Genomic DNA, 19,994 nt, shown 5'->3' on the forward strand with positions numbered 1-19,994 from the left:
CCCGTCAAAGCCAATTTTAAAAGCCTTTTTTTTTTTTTTTTTTTTTTTTTTTTTTTTTTTGAGATGGAGTCTCGCTCTTTCCCCCAGGCTGGAGTGCAGTGACGCGATCTCGGCTCACTGCAAGCTCCGCCTCCCGGGTTCACGCCATTCTCCCGCCTCAGCCTCCCGAGTAGCTGGGACTACAGGCGCCTGCCGCCGCGCCCGGCTAATTTTTTGTATTTTTAGTAGAGACGGGGTTTCACCGTGTTAGCCAGGATGGTCTCGATCTCCTGACCTCGTGATCCGCCCGTCTCGGCCTCCCAAAGTGCTGGGATTACAGGCGTGAGCCACAGCGCCCGGCTTTAAAAGCCTATTGAAAAATAATTATTCTTGCTGCACTTTATACAAATAATCAGGCCAAGTATAATAAAGCAAATTGTTCTTACCATGATTTGTCTTTAGTAAAAATGGGAAACTGGAGAGAGAAAAAATTGTTTCAAGAACTATAGTCTACCTGTTATTATTATAGATTCTAGTCTCATTGGTTGTTTTTGAAGTTTTTTTCTGCAATTTAGACTGACCCTGCTTATTCCTGTGAAACAATCAGTGATCTGTGACTGCAGCTCAGAAAAAAACAAGAGCAGGGCTGGGCGTGGTGGCTCACGCCTGTAATCCCAGCACTTTGGGAGGCGGAGGCGGGTGGATAATGAGGTCAAGAGTTCAAGACCAGTCTGGCCAACATGGTGAAACCCGTCTTTACTAAGAATACAAAAATTAGCCAGGCATGGTAGTATATGCCTGTAATCCCAGCTACTTGGGAGGCTGAGGCACAAGAACTGCTTGAACCTGGGAGGTGGAGGTTGCAGTGAGCCGAGATTGTGCCACTGCACTCCAGCCTGGGAGACAGAGCAAGACTCTGTCTCGGAAGAAAAAAAAAAAAAGAGGGATGGGTAATGTAAAAATTGGGGTCAGTATTCTAATTCTGGGCATGTGTTGAAATCAGGTAGCAACCGCATATCAGCTTGGTTCCAACAGTTGCCCAGTTCATGGAAAGCCTTCTAATTTAGTTTACTTGGGATAATTTATTTTTTTTTTGAGACGGAGTCTTTCTCTGTCCCCCAGGCTGGAGTGCAGTGGCATGATCTCGGCTCACTGCAAGCTCCGCCTCCCGGGTTCACGCCATTCTCCTGCCTCAGCCTCCCGAGTAGCTGGGACTACAGGCGCCCGCCAACACGCCCGGCTAATTTTTTGTATTTTTTTTAGTAGAGACGGGGTTTCACCGTGTTAGCCAGGATGGTCTCGATCTCCTGACCTTGTGATCCGCCCGCCTCGGCCTCCCAAAGTGCTGGGATTACAGGCTTGAGCCACTGAGCCCGGCCAACTTGGGATAATTTTTTGCTTTACTGTTGTGGAATATATTGCTATTGTACTCTTTGTGTAGGAATGCAGAATAAGCTTACTCAATGTTTTCTTAAATTAAACATTTATTAATCTTCCAGATATCACCTTTTGTTAGAACTCAGAGTTGTGAATGGCCCTTACCATCTGACGCTTTCTGACTGACCTCTGCTCTACCCCAAATACAAGAGACTCTAATAGTTAGGGACGAATGTCATTGCCCCTATTCAACACGAAGAAGTTACAGAAGATGGAGCTTTGTCCCTCTGCAACCGTTAGTCTTAAGAGTTCTCTTATGAAAGGGAGAGGGGAAATGTTGAACCAGAGCAACTCCATCTTGAATAGGGGCTGGGTAGAATAAGGCTGAGACCTACTGGGCTGCATTCCCAGATAGACAGGCATTCTAAGTCACAGGATGAGATAGGAGGTCAGCAAAAGACACAGGTCATAAAGACTTTGCTGATAAAACTGGTTGCCGTAAAGAAGCCAGCTAAAAGCCACCAAAACGAAGACGGCAATGAGAGTGACCTCTGGTCATCCTCACTGCTACACTCCCACCAGTGCCATGACAGTTTACAAATGCCACGGCAACATCAGGAAGTTACCCTATATGGTCTAAAAGGGGGAGGCATGTATAATTCATCCCTTCTTTAGCATATAACCAAGAAATAACCATAAAAGGGGCAATCAGCAGCCCTCAGGGCTGCTCTGCTTGTGGAGTAGCCATTCTTTAATTCCTTTACTTTCCTAATCAACTTGCTTTCACTTTTTAAAAAGAGAGAGAAAAAAAAAGCTGTCATTCTTGTATTTTAACTTGGTATATGTAAGATTCATCTCTGCATCTTTCAGGAGAATCAACACACTTCCCCACAGTATCCCCATCCTCCCCAAATAAAACCATTTCTATGCACATGCCACCAGCATTAACATGGCACTTTTTTTTTTTTTTTTTGAGATGGAGTCTTGCTCTTTCGCCCAGGCCGGAGTGCAGTGGCGCAATCTCCGCTCACTGCAAGCTCTGCCCCTGGTTCACACCATTCTCCTGCCTCAGCCTCCCGAGTAGCTGGGACTACAGGCGCTCACCACCACGCCCGGCTAATTTTTTGTATTTTTAGTAGAGATGGGGTTTCACCGTGTTAGCCAGGATTTTCTCGATCTCCTGACCTCGTGATCCACCTGCCTCAGCCTCCCAAAGTGCTGGGATTACAGGCGTGAGCCACCGCGCCCGGCCGACATGGCACATTTCAAATCAATGCAGTATGATCATGGCACAACCACCTGCAAAGACCACAAGTACTCCAAACTACCTTTCAAAATGTATGAAAATTAGAAATTAGGGTAAACTAATCATTACAGAAAAAGTACAATGGTCCTATCCTAACTGGTGTGCATGGGCCCTGGTACTCACTCAGCTTTGCATAGCTTCTGCCAAGCTTCATGAAATTTCACAGGGTCCTCGGTTTCGGTGATCTTCTCCAGATCAATGGAGTCTATGTACTAAAAAACATCCAACAGATCAAAGGAGTATTTAAGAAAAATAAACACTCAAAAATACTACAGCCATCTAATACTATGACACATTATTCCATAATTACTTATTATGCAAACACTGTACTGGGCACTAGGGATAGAAAAACATAGTCTCTGTTTTGTGGCTCCTACAATCTTTCAGAAAGATTACAAAACCAGATAAAGGGGCATCCACACTATACTGTGATAACGGCTATGAAAGACAAAGAGGAGAACGATGCAGAAGTAACTTGGGGTCAACTGCATGGGGTGGCACGTGCCTGTAGCCCCAGCTACTCGGGAAGCTGAGGTGGGAGGATCCTTTGAGCCTGGGAGGTCTGGGCTGCAATGATCCCTGATCGTGACACTGCATTCCAGCCTGAGTGACAGAGTGAGACACTGTCTCAAGAAAAAAAAAAAAAAAAGCAACTAGGAGGTCACTAGAACTGATCACTGGAGGAAAGACAGGAAGGATCGACGTCAAGGAAGAGCTCTGAGGAGGTAATGTTCAAGAAGCCAGCCGAGAGGAGAGCAGAAGCAAGATAAGCACGTGTGTGATGGGAGGCAGCAGGAGACAAAGAGAGGAGGGGAGAAGGGTATGAAATCTCCAGTAGGCTGGGCGCGTTGGCTCACGCCTGTAATCCCAGCACTTTGGGAGGCCGAGGTGGGCAGATCATCTGAGGTTAGGAATTCAAGACCAGCCTTACCAACGTGGCAAAACCCCGTCTCTACTAAAAATATACAGATTAGCCAGGCGTGGTGGTGGGTGCCTGTAATCTCAGCTACCCGGGAGGCTGAGGCAGAAGAATCACATGAACCCAGGAGGCAGAGGTTGCAGTGAGCTTAGATTGTGCCACTGCACTCAAGCCTGGGCAACAGAGTGAGACTCCGTCTCAAAAAATAAAAAAAGAAAAAAAAAAGAAATCTCCAGCAAAGGAACCACTTATATGAAACCTCAGAGGAAAAAGAGAGAAAGTGGTAGCCACTCTGGGCCCCTCAAAAAAGGCCCTACCCAGCGAGAGGACAGACCTGATTGGTTGGAGGAAGGCAAGGGATGAGGCTGAGAAGCCATGACACAGACTTGACACTTGAAGCCACTTGCAATGGTTTGAATGTCTGTGTTCCCCCAAAATTCCTATGTTGAAATCCTAACTCCCAAAGGAATGGTATTAAGAGGTGGGTGGGGTCTTTGAGAGATGATTAGGTCAAGAGGGCAGAGCACATAGGAATAGGATTAGTGCCCCTATAAAAGAGGCCTCATAGACCTCCCTCACCCCTTCCGCCACATGGGGATATAACCAGAGGTTGGTCCTCTGCACCCAGAAGAGGGGCCTCACCAGAACCCGGCCACATGCTGGCACCCTAATCTTGGACTTCCAGCCTCCAGAACCGTGAGAGAGAAATGGCAGTTATTTGTAAGCCACCTGGTCTATGGTACTTTGTTACAGCAGACTGAACAGACTGAGACACCACTGAAAGATCTTAAGTAAAGGGATGACAGGAACAGAGAGAATCGAGAAAGATTTTACAAAGATCACTCTGGTACAGAGTGTGGCAAAGGCAGGGAAGACTGGCAGCTAGAAACCAGCCCAGAAGCCGCTGCAGCTGCAGCAAACCAGGAGAGATAGACAAATGCAGCCCAACCTTAGAAGGAAGATGACAAGGCCATGATTCAAATAGTACTTAGAAGAAGCTAATGTCAATGAATCCTATCAGATGAAGCATCATGTGCACCAATTCTTATGTATATAACAGTCCCTCTGTATCTATATTAGTTTAGTATTTCTTCTGTAAAAATGACTCTCCTGGCCAAGCGCAGTGGCTCACGTCTATAATCCCAGCACTTTGGGAGGCTGAGGCAGGTGCATCACTTAAGGCCAGGAATTTAAGACCAGCCTGGCCAACATGGCAAAACCCTGTCTCTACTGAAAATACAAAAATTAGGTGTGGTAGCGGGCACCTGTAATCCCAGCTACTCGGGAGGCTAAGGCACAAGAATTGCTTGAAACCAGGAGGCAGAGATTGCAGCGAGCCAAGATCGCACCACTGCACTCCACCCTGGGAGACAGGGCGAGACCCTGTCTCAAAAAAAAAAGAAAAAAAAAAAAGAGAAAAAAAAGACTATCCAAATAAACTTTAAGATACAAATTTTTAAAGGCTTTATAAAATGTATATGTCATGGCAATTTTTCCATTGCCATTTTCTTTTTTTATATAATGGGGCAGGCGGCTTGGAGGAGTGGGAGGAACGGGAAGTAAACTATTCCTTAGAAAGCCAAAAATAAAAAGTGATTAGGGGCTGGGCATGATGGCTCACGCCTGTAATCCTAACACTTTAGGAGGCCAAGGCAGGAGGAACTGTTTGAGGAGTTCGAGACCAGCCTGGGCAACATAGCAAGACCCCGTCTCTATAAAAATTAAAAAATAGGCCAGGCACGATGGCTCACGCCTGTAATCCCAACACTTTGGGAGGCCAAGGTAGGTGGATCACCTGAGGTCGGGAGTTCGAGACCAGCCTGGCCAACATGAAGAAACCCCGTCTCTACTAAAAATACAAAAATTAGCTGGGCATGGTGGCACACGCCTGTAATCCCAGCTATTCGGGTGGCTGAGGCAGGAGAATCACTTGAACCCAGGAGGCAGAGGTTGCGGTGAGCCAAGATGGCACCACTGTACTCCAGCCTGGGCAATGAGAGCAAAACTCCGTCTAAAAAATAATTAATTAATTAATTAATTAAAAATAATAAAATAAAATATTTAAAAAGTGATTAGGAAAGAAGGAGGCTAAAAAGAGGAGAGAGAAACAGCAGCTAGTTCTCCTAAGCTGGTGTCAAAGTGGAAGCCATTAAATTTCTTTAACATATAAATGGATCTTTTTACTCATTATACAGAGTTTTTGCCATTTAAGTCAAGATGATAAGACTTGCTTAAACAATGATATACTCATATTGAATATTATTAAACATAAATGTGAGATAGATATATAAATACACATATCCAACTGGTAACAAGTGGGATTTCAGCGAGGAGGAATCTGCTTTCTGCATTTTAGATTTATGCTTTATTTTGTTCTGTTTTGTTTTTTGGAGACAGGGTCTCAATCTGTCATCCAGGCTGAAGTGCAGTGGCGCAATTATAGCTCACCGCAGTATCAAACTCCTGGGCTCAAGTGATCTTCCTGCCTCAGCCTCCCAATTAGCTGAGATTACAGGTGCATGCCACCACACCCAGCTAACTTTTTAAGTTTTTTATAGAGATGAGGTCTCCCATTGTTGCCCAGGCTGGTCTTCAACACCTGAGCTCGAGCAACCCACCTGGCTCAGCCTCCCAAAGGGCTGGGATTACAGGCGTGAACTACTTCGCCTAGCTTATGCTTTCTTTAAATGTTTTACTCTAAACGGGTACTACTTCTGTTCTTATATGGAAGAATATACTCAAGCTATATAAGATAACTATAGCTCTGTTATTCCACAATACTGGATTTCCAAAACAAATAATCACTGTTTGCTAGCTATCATTTCTCCAAGTTAGAGAAGGGAATATAGTATTTTAAAAATCTAGATTCCATTCCAATGCTAAAGGGAAAAAATGTCCTATTATTTTCTTGTTAGGCAATTACGATGTACTTAAACGAGCATGACAGGCATGCTCATTCATCTGAATGTGCAAAGCCTAATTTCAGAAATGTGCCTTAAACCTACATGTAGAAAACAGCTTACACAGGCCAGGCGCAGTGGCTCATGCCAGTAATCCCAGCACTTTGAGAGGCCCAGACGCGCAGATCACCTGACATCAGGAGTTCGAGACAAGCCTGGCCAACGTGGTGAAACCCCGTCTCTATTAAAAATACAAAAATTAGCTGGGCATGGTGGGAGGAGCCTGTAATCTCAGATACTCGGGAGGCTGAGGCACAAGAATTGCTGGAACGATGAAGACAGAGGTTGCAGTGGGCCGAGATCAGGCCACTGCACTCCAGCCTGGGCGGCAGAGGGAGACTCTGTCTCAAAAAAGGGAAAAAGAAAACCGTTTACACAGCAAGCCTGGCTGCTGCCCTCGAAAAGGCCTGCTACAAGATTGAGACTTGACTGGCTTCTGGAAACTCTGATTTTGGGAGGGTTCCCATCATTCCAAGAAGTGATAGGAGGAGAAGCTCACTGTGCTGAAAGTGTCTGTACAGACAACATGGCTTCTGCTGCATGCTTTCCTTCTGGGAGGCTGGCATTTTGGGAAGTGCTAAGCAGAGGGTGCTCACGTGACCAGCCCCCAGTAAAAACCTTGGGCTTCAAGTCTCAATGAGCTTCCTTAGTAGATGGCAGTTTGCATGTATTATCACAACTCACCGGACTCTACCAGGGGAGGGCGCTTAGAAGCTTGCGCCTGGTTACCCCCAGACTTCACCCTGCACGACTTTTCCCTGGCTGATTTTGCTTTGCATTGTCTGGCTATAATAAATCTTAGCTATGAGTATAACTATATGATGAGTCCTGTGAGTTCTTGTGGTGAATCGTAAGTCCTGGAGGTGATCTCAGGGACCCTTTAACAAAACTTGCCCCTCTGGAACATGTGCTATTGGCATGAATTACTGAGATAGCCAAAAGACCAGGCCAGGACTCACCATCAGATTCAACTTGTGGTTGATGGCCAGGGCTGAGTGTTCCAGGGCTTTGAACACAGAGGCATAGCAGTCTCTGAGCTTGGTGTATTTGCCAACCAGGGCTATGGAGCATATTTTCTGTAACCTTTCATACCTGGGAAAGAAAACAAACTCAAAGGTTATATGCACGTAACAGAACATCACGAAGAGAACAATGGCAGCTGCTGCTCTTATTCCAAGGCACTTTTTAAAACCTTAGGAGCAGCTGTAGTCCTAGCTACTCAGGAGGCTGAGGCGAGAGAATCACTTAAGCCCAGGAGTTTGAGACCAGGCTGGACAACATAGTTAGACCCCGTCTCTACAAAAAAATACAAAAATTAGCCAGGCGTGGTGGGGCATGCCTATAGTCCCAGGTACTCAGGAGGCTAAGGTTGGAGGATCACTTGAGCCCAGGAGATCAAGGCTGCAGTGAGCTATGATCACACCACTGCACTCCAGCCTGGGCGACACAGTGAGACACTGTCTCATAAAACAAAAACAGAAATCCCAACATTGTTTTACATAAGCAGGTACAGATAAAAAATTCAAGTATATCAGAGAAAAAGTTAAAAGCATTAAAAGTAAAAATTGAAAAGCTATCCCAATCTCATAAACACGAGCTATTCTTCCATTGATTAATAAGGTGACATTGTATAAGAAAATGCATTCTGCGTGTCAATAGGAAACATTCCAATATTAACTTTGTAAGGTGACATTGTGTAAGAAAACGCATTCGAAGTGTCTACATTTAAAATGGTTACATTCTCAGCTGACCCACAAAAGTCTGGTTATTCATGGCATGCCTGAAGAATGGTGCTAAGAGAACGATTTAAAATATTACTAGCCATTTAGATCATTTTTATGAGAAAAATTCCATTCTACAGAAGACACTCAATCACATTTTACCATTAGAGACACAATTTTTAGTGTTCCTTTTGTCAGGAAATCTGTTCAAAGAACATGAAAAATATCTGGTTTGGTATTAGGTACGTGGAAATGTCATCTTGGGCTGAAGATGTTTTAGGGCTTTGAAGCGAACCCTTTCCCAAACACCTTAGAAAAATGTTACCATGATGACTAATATCCCTCTTCAATATCAACATCTGCAAAGAGTGGCCGGGCACGGTGGCCCACACCTGTAATCCCAGCACTCTGAGAGGCCGAGCCAGGTGGATCACCTGAGGTCAGGAGTTCGAGACCAGCCTGGCCAACATGGTGAAACCTGGTCTCTACTAAAAATACAAAAATTAGCTGGGCGTGGTGGTACGCATCTGTAATCCCAGCTACTCAGGAGGCTGAGGCAGGAGAATCACTTGAACCCGGGAGGCGGAGGTTGCAGTGAGCCGAGATCACACCACTGCCCTCCAGCCTAGGCCACAGAGCGAGACTCTGTCTCCAAAAAACAAAAACAAAAACAAAAACAAAACAAAAACAAAAAGAACACATATCTGTAAAGAGTGCAAGAGAAACTTGATCACAAACAGGCTATGTGCGGGAATAATGCACAAGAAGCTAAGAAGTCAAAACTGACAGGGAAGGTAACTTTCTAGAAAGGTGACTAAAATAGCTGAGACAAGACTGCTAACCCTTGAACTCACTACTTTATTTTATGTTGCTCTGGAGGTTCCATAGCTGTCTGTATCTCACACCACCTCTCCATAAAGTATGCAAGTAACAGGCCGGGCGTGGTGGCTCACGCCTGTAATCCCAACACTTTGGGAGGCCAAGGCAGGTGGATCACTTGAGATCAGGAGTTCCAGACCAGCCTGGCCAACATGGTGAAACCCTGTCTCTACTAAAAATACAAAAATTAGCCTGGCATGGTGGTGCACGCCTGTAGTTCCAGCTACTCAGGAGACTGAGGAAGGAGAATCACTTGAATCCAGGAGGCAGGGGTTGCAGTGAGCCGAGATCACGCCACTGCACAACAGCCTGGGCAACAGAGCCAGACTTCGTCTCCAAAAAAAAAAAAGGATACAGGTAACAGAAAGCAGGATGACAGCACACCAAGTAGCAGAGATGATGTCAGAGGCAGGCAGGCACAGCCGCATTTGAGCACAGCAGATTTGGCTTCACCCCCTTCTCCCTCCTCCATAGACGGAAGAGACAACATCAGCTCTGCCCCCCGGAAGGAAGCAGCACTGGGGTCAGTATCACAGGTTCCTCCTTCGGCTCACTCACAGCTGGTCTTCCCAGGGGAGGAGTCACTGGGCAGCAGGTGGTACCGGGTGAGTCCATTGGGTCACACCTACCAGGAAGCTCTCATTCCCCCTTGGACCTGTACTTCCGAGAGCAACCAAGGTCTCCCTCATGTGCCCCACTCAGCCATCAGCCATCACCGAATGTGAGGCAAGCATCTGATACTACTTCAAGCTGCTGTGGGAAGGGGAGGGGAGTCCTCTTTGCAGGGCCACCCCCAAGAGTCGGGTCTCAAGAGAGATGAAGAGGGCTGGGTGTGGCGGCTCATGCCTGTAATCCCAGCAATTTGGGAGGCCGAGGTGGGCAAATCACGAGGTCAGGAGATCAAGATCATTCTGGCTAACACAGTGAAACCCCATCTCTACTAAAAAAAAAAAAAAAAAAAAAAAAAAAAAAAAAAAAAATTAGCCAGGCGTGGTGGCAGGCACCTGTAGTCCCAGCTACTCGGGAGGCTGAGGCAGGAGAACGGCATGAACCCGGGAGGCAGAGCTTGCAGTGAGCCGAGATCCGCCACTGCACTCCAGCCTGGGCGACACAGCAAGACTCTGTCTCAAAAAAAAAAAAAAAAAAAAAGACAATGAAGAGGAGGAGGTGGAGAATTGTGCCCACCTTGACTTCGGGTCCCAGGCAAGCTGTCCCTGTTTAATCAGGGACCCCGGCCTCTGAGCAGCACTGGGCCTCCATAATAGAGGCTGTTCCTTTGGCCTCCATTTGGCTCCTTGCACCTCTCTACAGGCTATACTGCGAGGACCAAAGCTAAAGAATGGACACTCCGCATCAATTAACAATGTCACCACCAATGTGATGCAGAGGGAGGCCCATGCTACAGAGGCACCCATGCACAATATCTCCTTGCTTGAAAATTGTCAACAATTTATTGTGCATTCTTAAATAAATAAAAGGGTATACTTGGATTGTTTGTATCGCAAAGAAAGGATAAAGGCTTGAGGTGATGGATATTCCATTTACCCTGATGTGATTATAATGCATTATATGCCTGTACCAAATATCTCATGTACCCCACAAATACATACACCTACTATGTACCCATAAAAATTAAAAATAAAAAAGGCTGTAGTGAGTTGGATGGTGGCTCCCCAAAGAAATTTGTCCCCAAGACCTGTGAATGTGACCTTGTTTGGTGAAAGGGTCTTTGCAGACATAAGTAAGGCTCTCCAGATGAGATCATCCTGGATTAGGGCCTGCCTTATATCCAATGACAAGCATCCTTACAAAAGAAGAGAAGGGAAGAAGACACAAGTGGGAAGGGGATGTGAAGATGGAGGCCTGGAGGCCAAAGGCTGGGCATGGTGGCTCACGCCTTTAATCCCAACACGTTAGGAGGCTAAAGCAGGTGAATTGCTTGAGCTCAGGAGTTTGAGACCAGGCTGGGCAACATGGTGAAACCCTGTCTCTATAAAAAACACAAAAATTAGCCAAGCATGGTGGCATGCACCTGTAGTCCCAGCTACCTGGGAGGCTGAGGCAGGAGGATCACTTGAGCCCAGAAGTTCAAGGTTACATTAAGCCCTAGTTGCACCACTGCACTCCAGCCTGGGTGACAGAGTGAGACTCCATTTCAGAAAAAAAAAAAAAAAAAAAAAAAAAAAAAAAGGAAATAAAAGATGGAGGACAAGATTGGAGTGATGTGGCCACAAGCCAAGGAACACCACTGATTGCTGGCAGCCGCCAGAAGCCAGGAGAAGGGGTGTGGCAGAGAATCTCCTGCAGAGCCTCTAGAAGGAACCAACCCTGTGGATGCATTGATTTTGCACTTCTGACCTCCAGGACTGTGAGAGAATAAATTCCTGTTGTGTTTTTTTAAGCTGCTCAGTTAGTGGTCATTGTTATGGCAGCCCCCAGGAAGCTAATACAAAGACCAAACATGTGGCTTTAAAAAGCACAGAAGCGCCAGGCACATGGCTCATTCCTGTAATCCCAACACTTTGGGAGGCCGAGGCAGGAAGATCACTTGAGCAAGATGGCAAAACCCCGTCTCTACTAAAAATACAAAAATTAGTTGGGCGTGGTGGAGCGCACCTGTGGTCCCAGCTACTGGGGACGCTGAGGTGGGAGGATCACTTGGGCCCAGGAGGTCGAGGCTGCAGTGAGCTGAGATTGCACCACTGCACTCCAGCCTGGGCAACAGAGCAACACCCTGTGTCAAAAAAAAAAAGAAAAGAAAAGAAAAAGAAAAAGAAAAAAGCATAAACGCATAGAGTATAATTTAGAGCTATTTCCAATAAAAAGAGTTAAAATATTAAAACTTCTAGTGCTTAAAGTGTATCAGCCCCAAGCTACTTAGAAAATTCCTACGAAATGACTGGCACTTTAAGCACTCTAGAGAGCGAGGGTTTTAGAGAATCTAAGCTCAGAAACTGCTCTTTCTTCCCGATTCCACTTGCCCCAGAAAATCTAAAGCATTTTTTAAAATTGTAAATGAAAGAGCAAGAGAGACTCAATCTGATTGGTCATTTACCAAGGGTCAGTAATTTTGTCACCATCATTTTAATTATGGTTACCAACATCAGCAACCGATACTTATTATAGTACGTGACTCAATGTTAAGTCTTCAAGGTTTCCTCTCATAATTGCCACTAGGTAGGTACTGGTATCCCCTTATTATATACAGAAGGGAAAACAAGCCTAGACAGGTTAAGTAATCACCCAAACTCACACAGCTGGTAAGAGGAGAAGCCAGGATCTGAATCCAGAACCTACACATGTAACAGCTGCACCTACTGGCTCTCACCTAAGCTGCCCAAGAAGTCCCATCTCAACTACATTTAGTAAAAGAAAACAGGGCCGGGCGCGGTGGCTCACACCTGTAATCCCAGCACTTTGGAAGGCCGAGGCAGGCGAATCACCTGAGGTTAGAAGTTCGAGACCAGCCTGGCAAACATGGTGAAACCCCATCTCTACTAAAAATACAAAAAATTAGCTGGGCGTGGTGGCGGGCGCCTGTAATCCCAGCTACTCAGGAGGCTGAGGCAGGAGAATGGCGTGAACCTGGGAGGCGGAGGTTGTAGTGAGCCGAGATCGCACCATTGCACTCCAGCCTGGGCAACAAAGTGACGCTCTGTCTCAAAAAAAAAAAAAGAAAGAAAGAAAACAAGTGACAGGGACTTAATTTCCCTTTTTTTTTTTAAAGATACGGCGTCTTGCTATGTTGCTCAGGCTGGCCTCCAACTCCTGGGCTCAAGTGATCCTCTCACCTCAGCCTCCCGAGTAGCTGAGACTACAGGTAAGTGCCACTGCACACAGCTTAATTTTCATATAACTTCAAATTAGAGAAACTTTGCTTAAATTAATATGGTTGTCTGAAAGTTAGAATCCATCAGGAGTTTTAATAATTATGCTGAATAGTTAATGAATGCAGGATGAAACAAAAATAGCATGCCCAAAAGTTCCCATCCAAAATGATTTTCTTTAGGAAAAGTTAACCAAATCTTAAAAACAAGTCAAACAAAACAAAAAACCTGCAACATTTAAAACTGTTTAAGGCCAGGCATGGTGGCTCATACCTATAATCCCAGCACTTTGGGAGGCCAAGGTGGGCAGATCACTTGAGCCCAGGAATTCAAGACCAGCGTGGGTAACATAGAAAAATCCCTCTCTACAAAAAAAAAAATATTAGCCAGGTGTGGTGGTGTGTGCCTCTAGTCTCAGCTACTCAGGAGGCTGAAGTGGGAGGATGACTTGAGCCCAGGACGCGGAGGTTGCAGCAAGCCGAGATCATGCCACTGTACTCCAGCCTGGGCGACAGAGCGAGTCTCTCAAAAAAAGAAAAAAAAAACATTAAAATACTCAGAAACTAAAAAATGAACTAGTAAATAAATCAAAATCCTTCCAAAGTTAAAAAAAACATTCCTTCCAGAATTCAAATTCCTTTAATTCACTTTGGTTTATGTATAACAAAATCAAAGGCTCCAGAAATCTTCAAATAATACAGTAAAGCACCGTAACAGTATGCTCCATCTTTAAACATATCCAGACCAAAATGTGCACATGCAAAATGCCAAATACACACGCTTACCCTTTCAAGTAGGTCTTAGTTCTACCCCCAAACTCAAAAATTATTAAAGATTATACAAGTAATTCCTTTCGCTTACCTGTCAGCCATATTTCTCCACTTAAAAAGCAAATTACTTGCAGAATCACCAATGGGCAGGTGCAATCTCTCCTTAAAATATTTCACAATGCCTTGTTCCTCCAAAAGCACAGGAACTCGGTATGTGGAAGAAACATCATGGATACATATGACCTAAGTGATGATGAGAAATCACCATACTTAGATGGATCTACTCAAATATGCCACCACAAGAATGAGACAAAATTCAGCAGAGACTGGCAGTTTATTTACACTGATATAACACACACACGCACGCACACACAAAAACCTAGCAACCAAAGCTAGCATCAGAATTTGCACAGGGTTAGCTTCATTTAATTAGAAAACTAATCCCAGCACTATGGGAGGCCAAGGCGGGAAGATCACCTGAAGTCAGGAGTTCGAGACCAGCCTGACCAACATGGTGAAACCCCACCTGTATTAAAAATACAAAAATTAGCTGGGCGTGGTGACATGCGCCTATAATCCCAGCAACTCAAGAGGCTGACGCAGGAGAATCGCTGGAACCCGGGAGGCGGAAGTTGCAGTGAGTCGAGATCCCACCACTGCATACCAGCCTGGGCGACAGAGCAAGACTCTATATCTCAAAAAAAAAAAAAAAAAAAAAAGAAGAAGTATACACAAAACGATTGGACAGGTCAGGTGTGGTGGCTCACGCCTGTAATTCCAGCACTTTTGGAGGCCAAGGCAGGCGGATCATCTGAGGTTAGGAGTTCAAGACCAGCCTGGCCAACATGGTGAAACCCCATCTCTACTAAAAATACAAAAATTAGCCAGGCATGGTGACACACACCTATAATCCCAGCTACTCAGGAGGCTGAGGCAGGAGAACCGCTTGAACCCAGGAGGCAGAGGTTGCACTGAGCCGAGAGTGCACCACTGCATTCCAGCCTGGGTGACAATAGCAAAACTCTGCCTCAAAAAAAAAAAAAAAAAAAGATTGGACGCAAACAAAATGACATGACAACATACCAACATACAGATGCAGAAGTGTCCCTTCAATCTGCCATCACATTTTTCAAAGTAGTTCAGACTTCAGCAATGACTCTGAGGCATCAGGCAGGGGGCTCTCCATCAGACTATTTTCCAAGATGCCAAAATTCAATTTGATCGTTTTTAGACTTCAGAGAACCCAGAGTTATAATCTGAAGAAAAGATTTCTGCCAAACCTCACCCTTTTCCTAAGCGCCATTTATATCACTCTCTTTAAACTATAGGCAACTCCAATCCCTTATACCCAAGCCTTATTGGAATCAAGAGACAGAGATAAGATAAGGAAAGAAAAAAGAAAAGCGAATTATCAGAATACCAAGGTGGAAAGCCCTACAGAGCAGAGAACCTAAGCCCAAATCACAGTACAGTTTCTGTACTAATGAAGTCAACTGAGCCCACTGATGGAGTCAGAAGAGCTAGTGCAAATGTCAACGTGCTCATGTGTTTGGGGTGACTTAAGCTGCCACAGGTAGAGAGGAGAAATGAGGGAAAGCAGTAAGCGTTCCAGAAGGAAACACAAGGTAAAGAGATGATAAGTAGGCTTCATGTGGTTCTCTCTCTAAAGGTTTGACTGTGAATTAAATGCCCACCCTGGTACTGGGCATGGTGGCTCACGCCTGTAATCCCAGCACTATGGGAGGCCGAGGTGGGTGGATCATCTGAGGTCAGGAGTTCGAGACCAGCCTGGCCAACATGGCGAAACCCCGTCTCTACTAAAAATACAAAAAAATTAGCCAGGCGTGGTGGCAGGCACCTGTAATCTCAGCTGCTCAGGAGGCTAAAATAAGAGAATTGCCTGAACCCAGGAGGCAGAGGTTGCGGTGAGCTGAGATTGTGCCACTGCACTCCAGCCTGGGTGACAGAGTAACACTCTGTCTCAAGAAAAGAAATAAAGCCCACCCTGGTTTTGTGACATAAGTTGAGTGATCATGCAAAGAAACATGCATCCTATCTCACTCCAGGGAATCATGGTTGGATCAGGGTTCCCCAGTGCTTGCATAAATGCCGTGAAAAGTAATATGATCATTGAAGAGGCACAAAACACTGGCATCAGCAGAAGTGCCTGCCAGACAATAAAATCTAAAGAGCAGCACCAACCTGTTCAGGGTTCACGTGACAAAACATAGAAATCTTCTCCTTCACGGCCATCTCAATGGGCGTTGAACTTCGGCAGACAATCTGTCAAAGCCAGTTATGCTTCAGCAAACAGGATTCACTTTCAGCAGGATGCCACATTCATTTCTTTTTACAAGAAACTTGGCCAAGTATGTACTTGTTCACTTTGGACATTCCACTGGACTATTAGAAATTGGTCTGAGCACTAATACAAGTATAATCAAATTCAGCATAAGTGTATCAGTAAGAACTCAAAACATCGAGACGTCTCTGGTGAACAGAGTCCAGGCTCACAAGTGTTGCTTCATTAACTACAAGAAAAGAGCTAGATCGGGGTTAACAAACTTTTTCTCAAAAGGGCCAGATGGGAAATATTTTAGGTTTGCAGGTCACACAGTCACTGTCCTGATCCTCAATCAAGGTGCAGTGTGAAAGCAGCTACAGACAGTATGTAAATGAATGGGTGTGACTGCATGCCAATAAAACTTTATTTACAAAAACAGGCACGCAAGTTGTGGGCTGTTATTCGTCAACCTTTGACAGAGACTACTGGTGATGACTGGATCACCTGCTATAAGGACACATCACCGTTTAGACTAAAAATAAGAGCAGTGGGCTGGGCGTGGTGCAATCCCAGCACTTCGGGAGGCCAAGGCAGGAGCATTGGTTGAACCCAGGAGTTCGAGACCAGCCTGGGTAACATAGCAAAACCCTGTCTCTACAAACACACACACGCACACACACACACACCACACATAAAAATTAGTGCGCTGTGGTAGCGTGCACCTCTAGTATCAGCTACTCAAGAGGCTGAGGTGGGAGAATCACTTCGGCCCAGGAGGCAGAGGTTGCAGTGAGCCAAGATTACACCACTGCACTCCAGCCTGGGCAACAGAGCCAGACCCTGTCTCAAAAAGAAAAAAAGAGCAGTGATAACCCATCACAGGGTTATCACTGATAGCAGGGTCACAGGAAAATCCCAAGGATTCACCTTCATTCTAAAGAATCCAGGAATCATATAAATGACAGGACATCACACTTGCCCAACTATCAATGTGGCCCATCAAATGAGAGCCCAGGGAAGAACAGATTGAAGCAACACTTGAGGCTAAGGGAATAAGCCTTTTCCGGCTCCCAGATAGAAAAACCTCATTGTCATAGGAGCCGTTTGAGAATGAGAAAGGACTTAGATGATGATAAAGATAAAGAAGTGAAGGGCAGCCAGGCATGGTGGCTCTTAGCTATAATCCCAAGCACTTTGGGAGGTCGAGGCGGGCGGATCACCTGAGGTCAGGAATTCAAGACCAGCCTAGCCAACATGACAAAACTCTGTCTCTACTAAAAATACCAAAATTATCCAGGTGTGGTGGCATGTGCCTGTAGTCCAGATACTCTGGAGGCTGAGACAGGAGAATCGCTTGAACCTGGGAGGCGGAGGTTGCAATGAGCCAAGACTGCACCACTGCACTCCAGCCTGGGTGACAGAGCAAGACTCCATCTCAAATAAAAAAAAAAAAAAGAAGTGAAGGGCCTGCTCCCAGAGACCTTCAGGATAGACTTACCCACTGTCCTCAACTCACCAGATCTGGAGACAGGCCTAACCCCCTCAGCGCGCGGACACTGTTTTGGGTGGGTTTGGTTTTTTGTTCTCCGGTAGCACTGAGCTGAAAAAAAATGGGGTCCCGTCAGCACACTGGACACTAGCTCCTATGGATGATTAATGGTGCCCCACTTTCAAATGCAGGACACATAGAATATCATAGGAAAACTTATCAAAGTTGCTGTCCATATACTTATCTGGAAAGCCCACCTGTGGGACAAGGCTAACGTGGATATTACAGAAATTCTCTCTTTTCGCCTTAAACTGGAATTGTCTAAACGCTTCCACAAACGGCATTCCTTCGATGTCTCCAATGGTGCCTCCCAGCTGGGAATGGAAAACAAACAAAAAAAAGACACAAATGACCACACATCTCCCACAGTACACAAGCTAATAAAAAGAGTTCTTAATAAACCGAGCATGAGAACTAAAGTTTGATGGTTACACAGAGGTTTATAAATATGTTCAAAATCACTAAATTGTGGCTGGGTGTGGCGGCTCACACTTATGAGCCCAGCGCTTTGGGAGGCCAAGGCAGGAGGATCACTTGAGCCCAGGAGGTCAAGGCTGCAGTGAGTCATGATCATGCCACTGCATTCCAGCCTAGATGACAGAGCGAGACCCTTTCACTGAAAAAATATAAAAATAAAAAATAAAACTTCATAAAAGATTTCTCCACGTGCATACTCTTCAGTAGCCCACTGCTTCATTAAAACTAACAATGAGGCCGGGCGCAGTGGCTCACGCTTGTAATCCCAGCACTTTGGGAGGCTGAGGCGGGCAGATCACAGGTCAGGAGATCGAGACCATGCTGGCCAACACGGTGAAACCCTGTCTCTACTAAAAATACAAAAATTAGCTGGACATGGTGATGCACACCTGTAGTCCCAGCTACTCGGGAGGCTGAGGCAGGAGAATCGCTTGAACCCAGGAGGCAGAGGTTGCAGTGAGTCGAGATCACGCCATTGCACTCCAGCCTGGGTGACAGAGTGAGACTCCATCTCAAAAAAAAAAAAACTAGCGTCAAATCTCCTTAATGCAGCCAACAAAAGGCTCTCAGGACCTGGCCTTTGCACTGAGTCTCCAATGCCATCTGGTCCCCTCCCTGCTGGCCTCTTGGGTACTCCATGCTCTTCCTTCCTGCTCCTTAAGCCCTCCTACCCTCCTTCTTCATCTACAGCAACCTCTCTTTATCCTCCAGTCCAAGAGAGATGCATCCTCCCTGGAGGGTGGACTCTGACCCCCCACCTAAAGCAGCCTACATCCCACTAGCCCTTGTCACAGCACTGTACCCATCCTAGGAACTCAGCACAAGTTGCCTCTATTTCATTTCCGTCTTTGTTTCCTGACTCTCTACCCCACTAGACTGTAAGCCCCATGAGGGCATGAGCCCAGTACCCTGCATGCAGCACTGGAGGTTTAGTTTAGTAGTCGGGCCAGGACAGAAAGGTCCTGAAATTCAATATAAGCCCTAAGGAACAGTGTTCTAGTACCTGTTACCAAAACTACAGCAGAACCAAAGCCAGGGCTGGGTGCAGTGGCTCACGCCTGTAATCCCAACACTTTGGGAGGCAGGTGTATCACTTGAGCGCAGGAGTTTGAGACCAGCATGGGCAACAAAGTGAGACCTTGCCGCCACAAAAACATAAAAAATTAGCTGGGTATGGTGGCACGGCGCCTATGGTCCCAGCCACTCAGGAGGCTGAGGTGGGAGGATCGCTTGAGCCTGGAGAAGTCCAGGCTGCAGTGAGTCATGATCGTACCACTGCACTCCAGCCTAGGGAACAGAGTAAGACACTGTCTCTGCACTCCAGCCTAGGGAACAGAGTAAGACACTGTCTCTTTAAAAAACAACAACAACAACAACAACAACTCAACGAAATGAAAACATCACATGCAATCAGGAACTTGGCAGGGGTGAAGTGAGTGTAAGTACCCACTATATACAAGGCACCAAAATCTAATTTTTGAAAATCATTTATTTTTTCTAAGGAAAAACAGAGGTCTGCACTTAAACTAAACCGTATGCTTCCATCCTGTGTTTTGATGGGGATTCTCTGGGGGGTCAATAATAGTGAATGCGAAAAGGAGGCCAACTTTAAACATTATCCGCTCCTGCCCTCACGTGGTCAGCAGTGGTACTACAGTCTCTCTGCTAATTCAGAAGTTCCCATTACCATACCTCTAGGTCACCATCATTACCGTGTTTAGAAACCTTCAATATTACTATTGGAATAGTTTTAAGTTAACTGTTGCCCCAAATAAAAGGGAAAATATCACCCATAACAATACTTTATGCTGAAATGGAAGCAGCAGCAAATTTATGAGATGTGCAAAGTTGTTTTAGCCTTTGTCTTTAATGAAAGGAGTCTTTTTTCTTTTTCTATTTTTATTTATTTATTTATTTATTTATTTATTTATTTATTTATTTATTTA

The 19,994-nt window shown here is 45.4% G+C and overlaps 1 protein-coding gene across 1 annotated transcript in view; it reads right to left on the reverse strand.

Annotated features, from left to right (window-relative positions):
- CTPS2 (CTP synthase 2) overlaps nt 1–19,994 on the reverse strand; it is a 113,907-nt gene that overhangs the window by 90,324 nt on the left and 3,589 nt on the right. Inside the window, exons 3-8 of the mRNA XM_032756631.2 lie at nt 17,769–17,885; nt 17,539–17,622; nt 15,941–16,021; nt 13,830–13,981; nt 7,501–7,633; nt 2,786–2,874 (exon numbers count right to left, since the gene is read on the reverse strand). Coding sequence (XP_032612522.1) covers nt 2,786–2,874; nt 7,501–7,633; nt 13,830–13,981; nt 15,941–16,021; nt 17,539–17,622; nt 17,769–17,885 — 656 coding nt within the window. The remainder of the gene's footprint in view (nt 1–2,785; nt 2,875–7,500; nt 7,634–13,829; nt 13,982–15,940; nt 16,022–17,538; nt 17,623–17,768; nt 17,886–19,994) is intronic.

The sequence above is a fragment of the Hylobates moloch genome, unplaced genomic scaffold, assembly GCF_009828535.3.
Source record: "Hylobates moloch isolate HMO894 unplaced genomic scaffold, HMol_V3 SCAFFOLD_7, whole genome shotgun sequence".
Taxonomy (NCBI): domain Eukaryota; kingdom Metazoa; phylum Chordata; class Mammalia; order Primates; family Hylobatidae; genus Hylobates; species Hylobates moloch.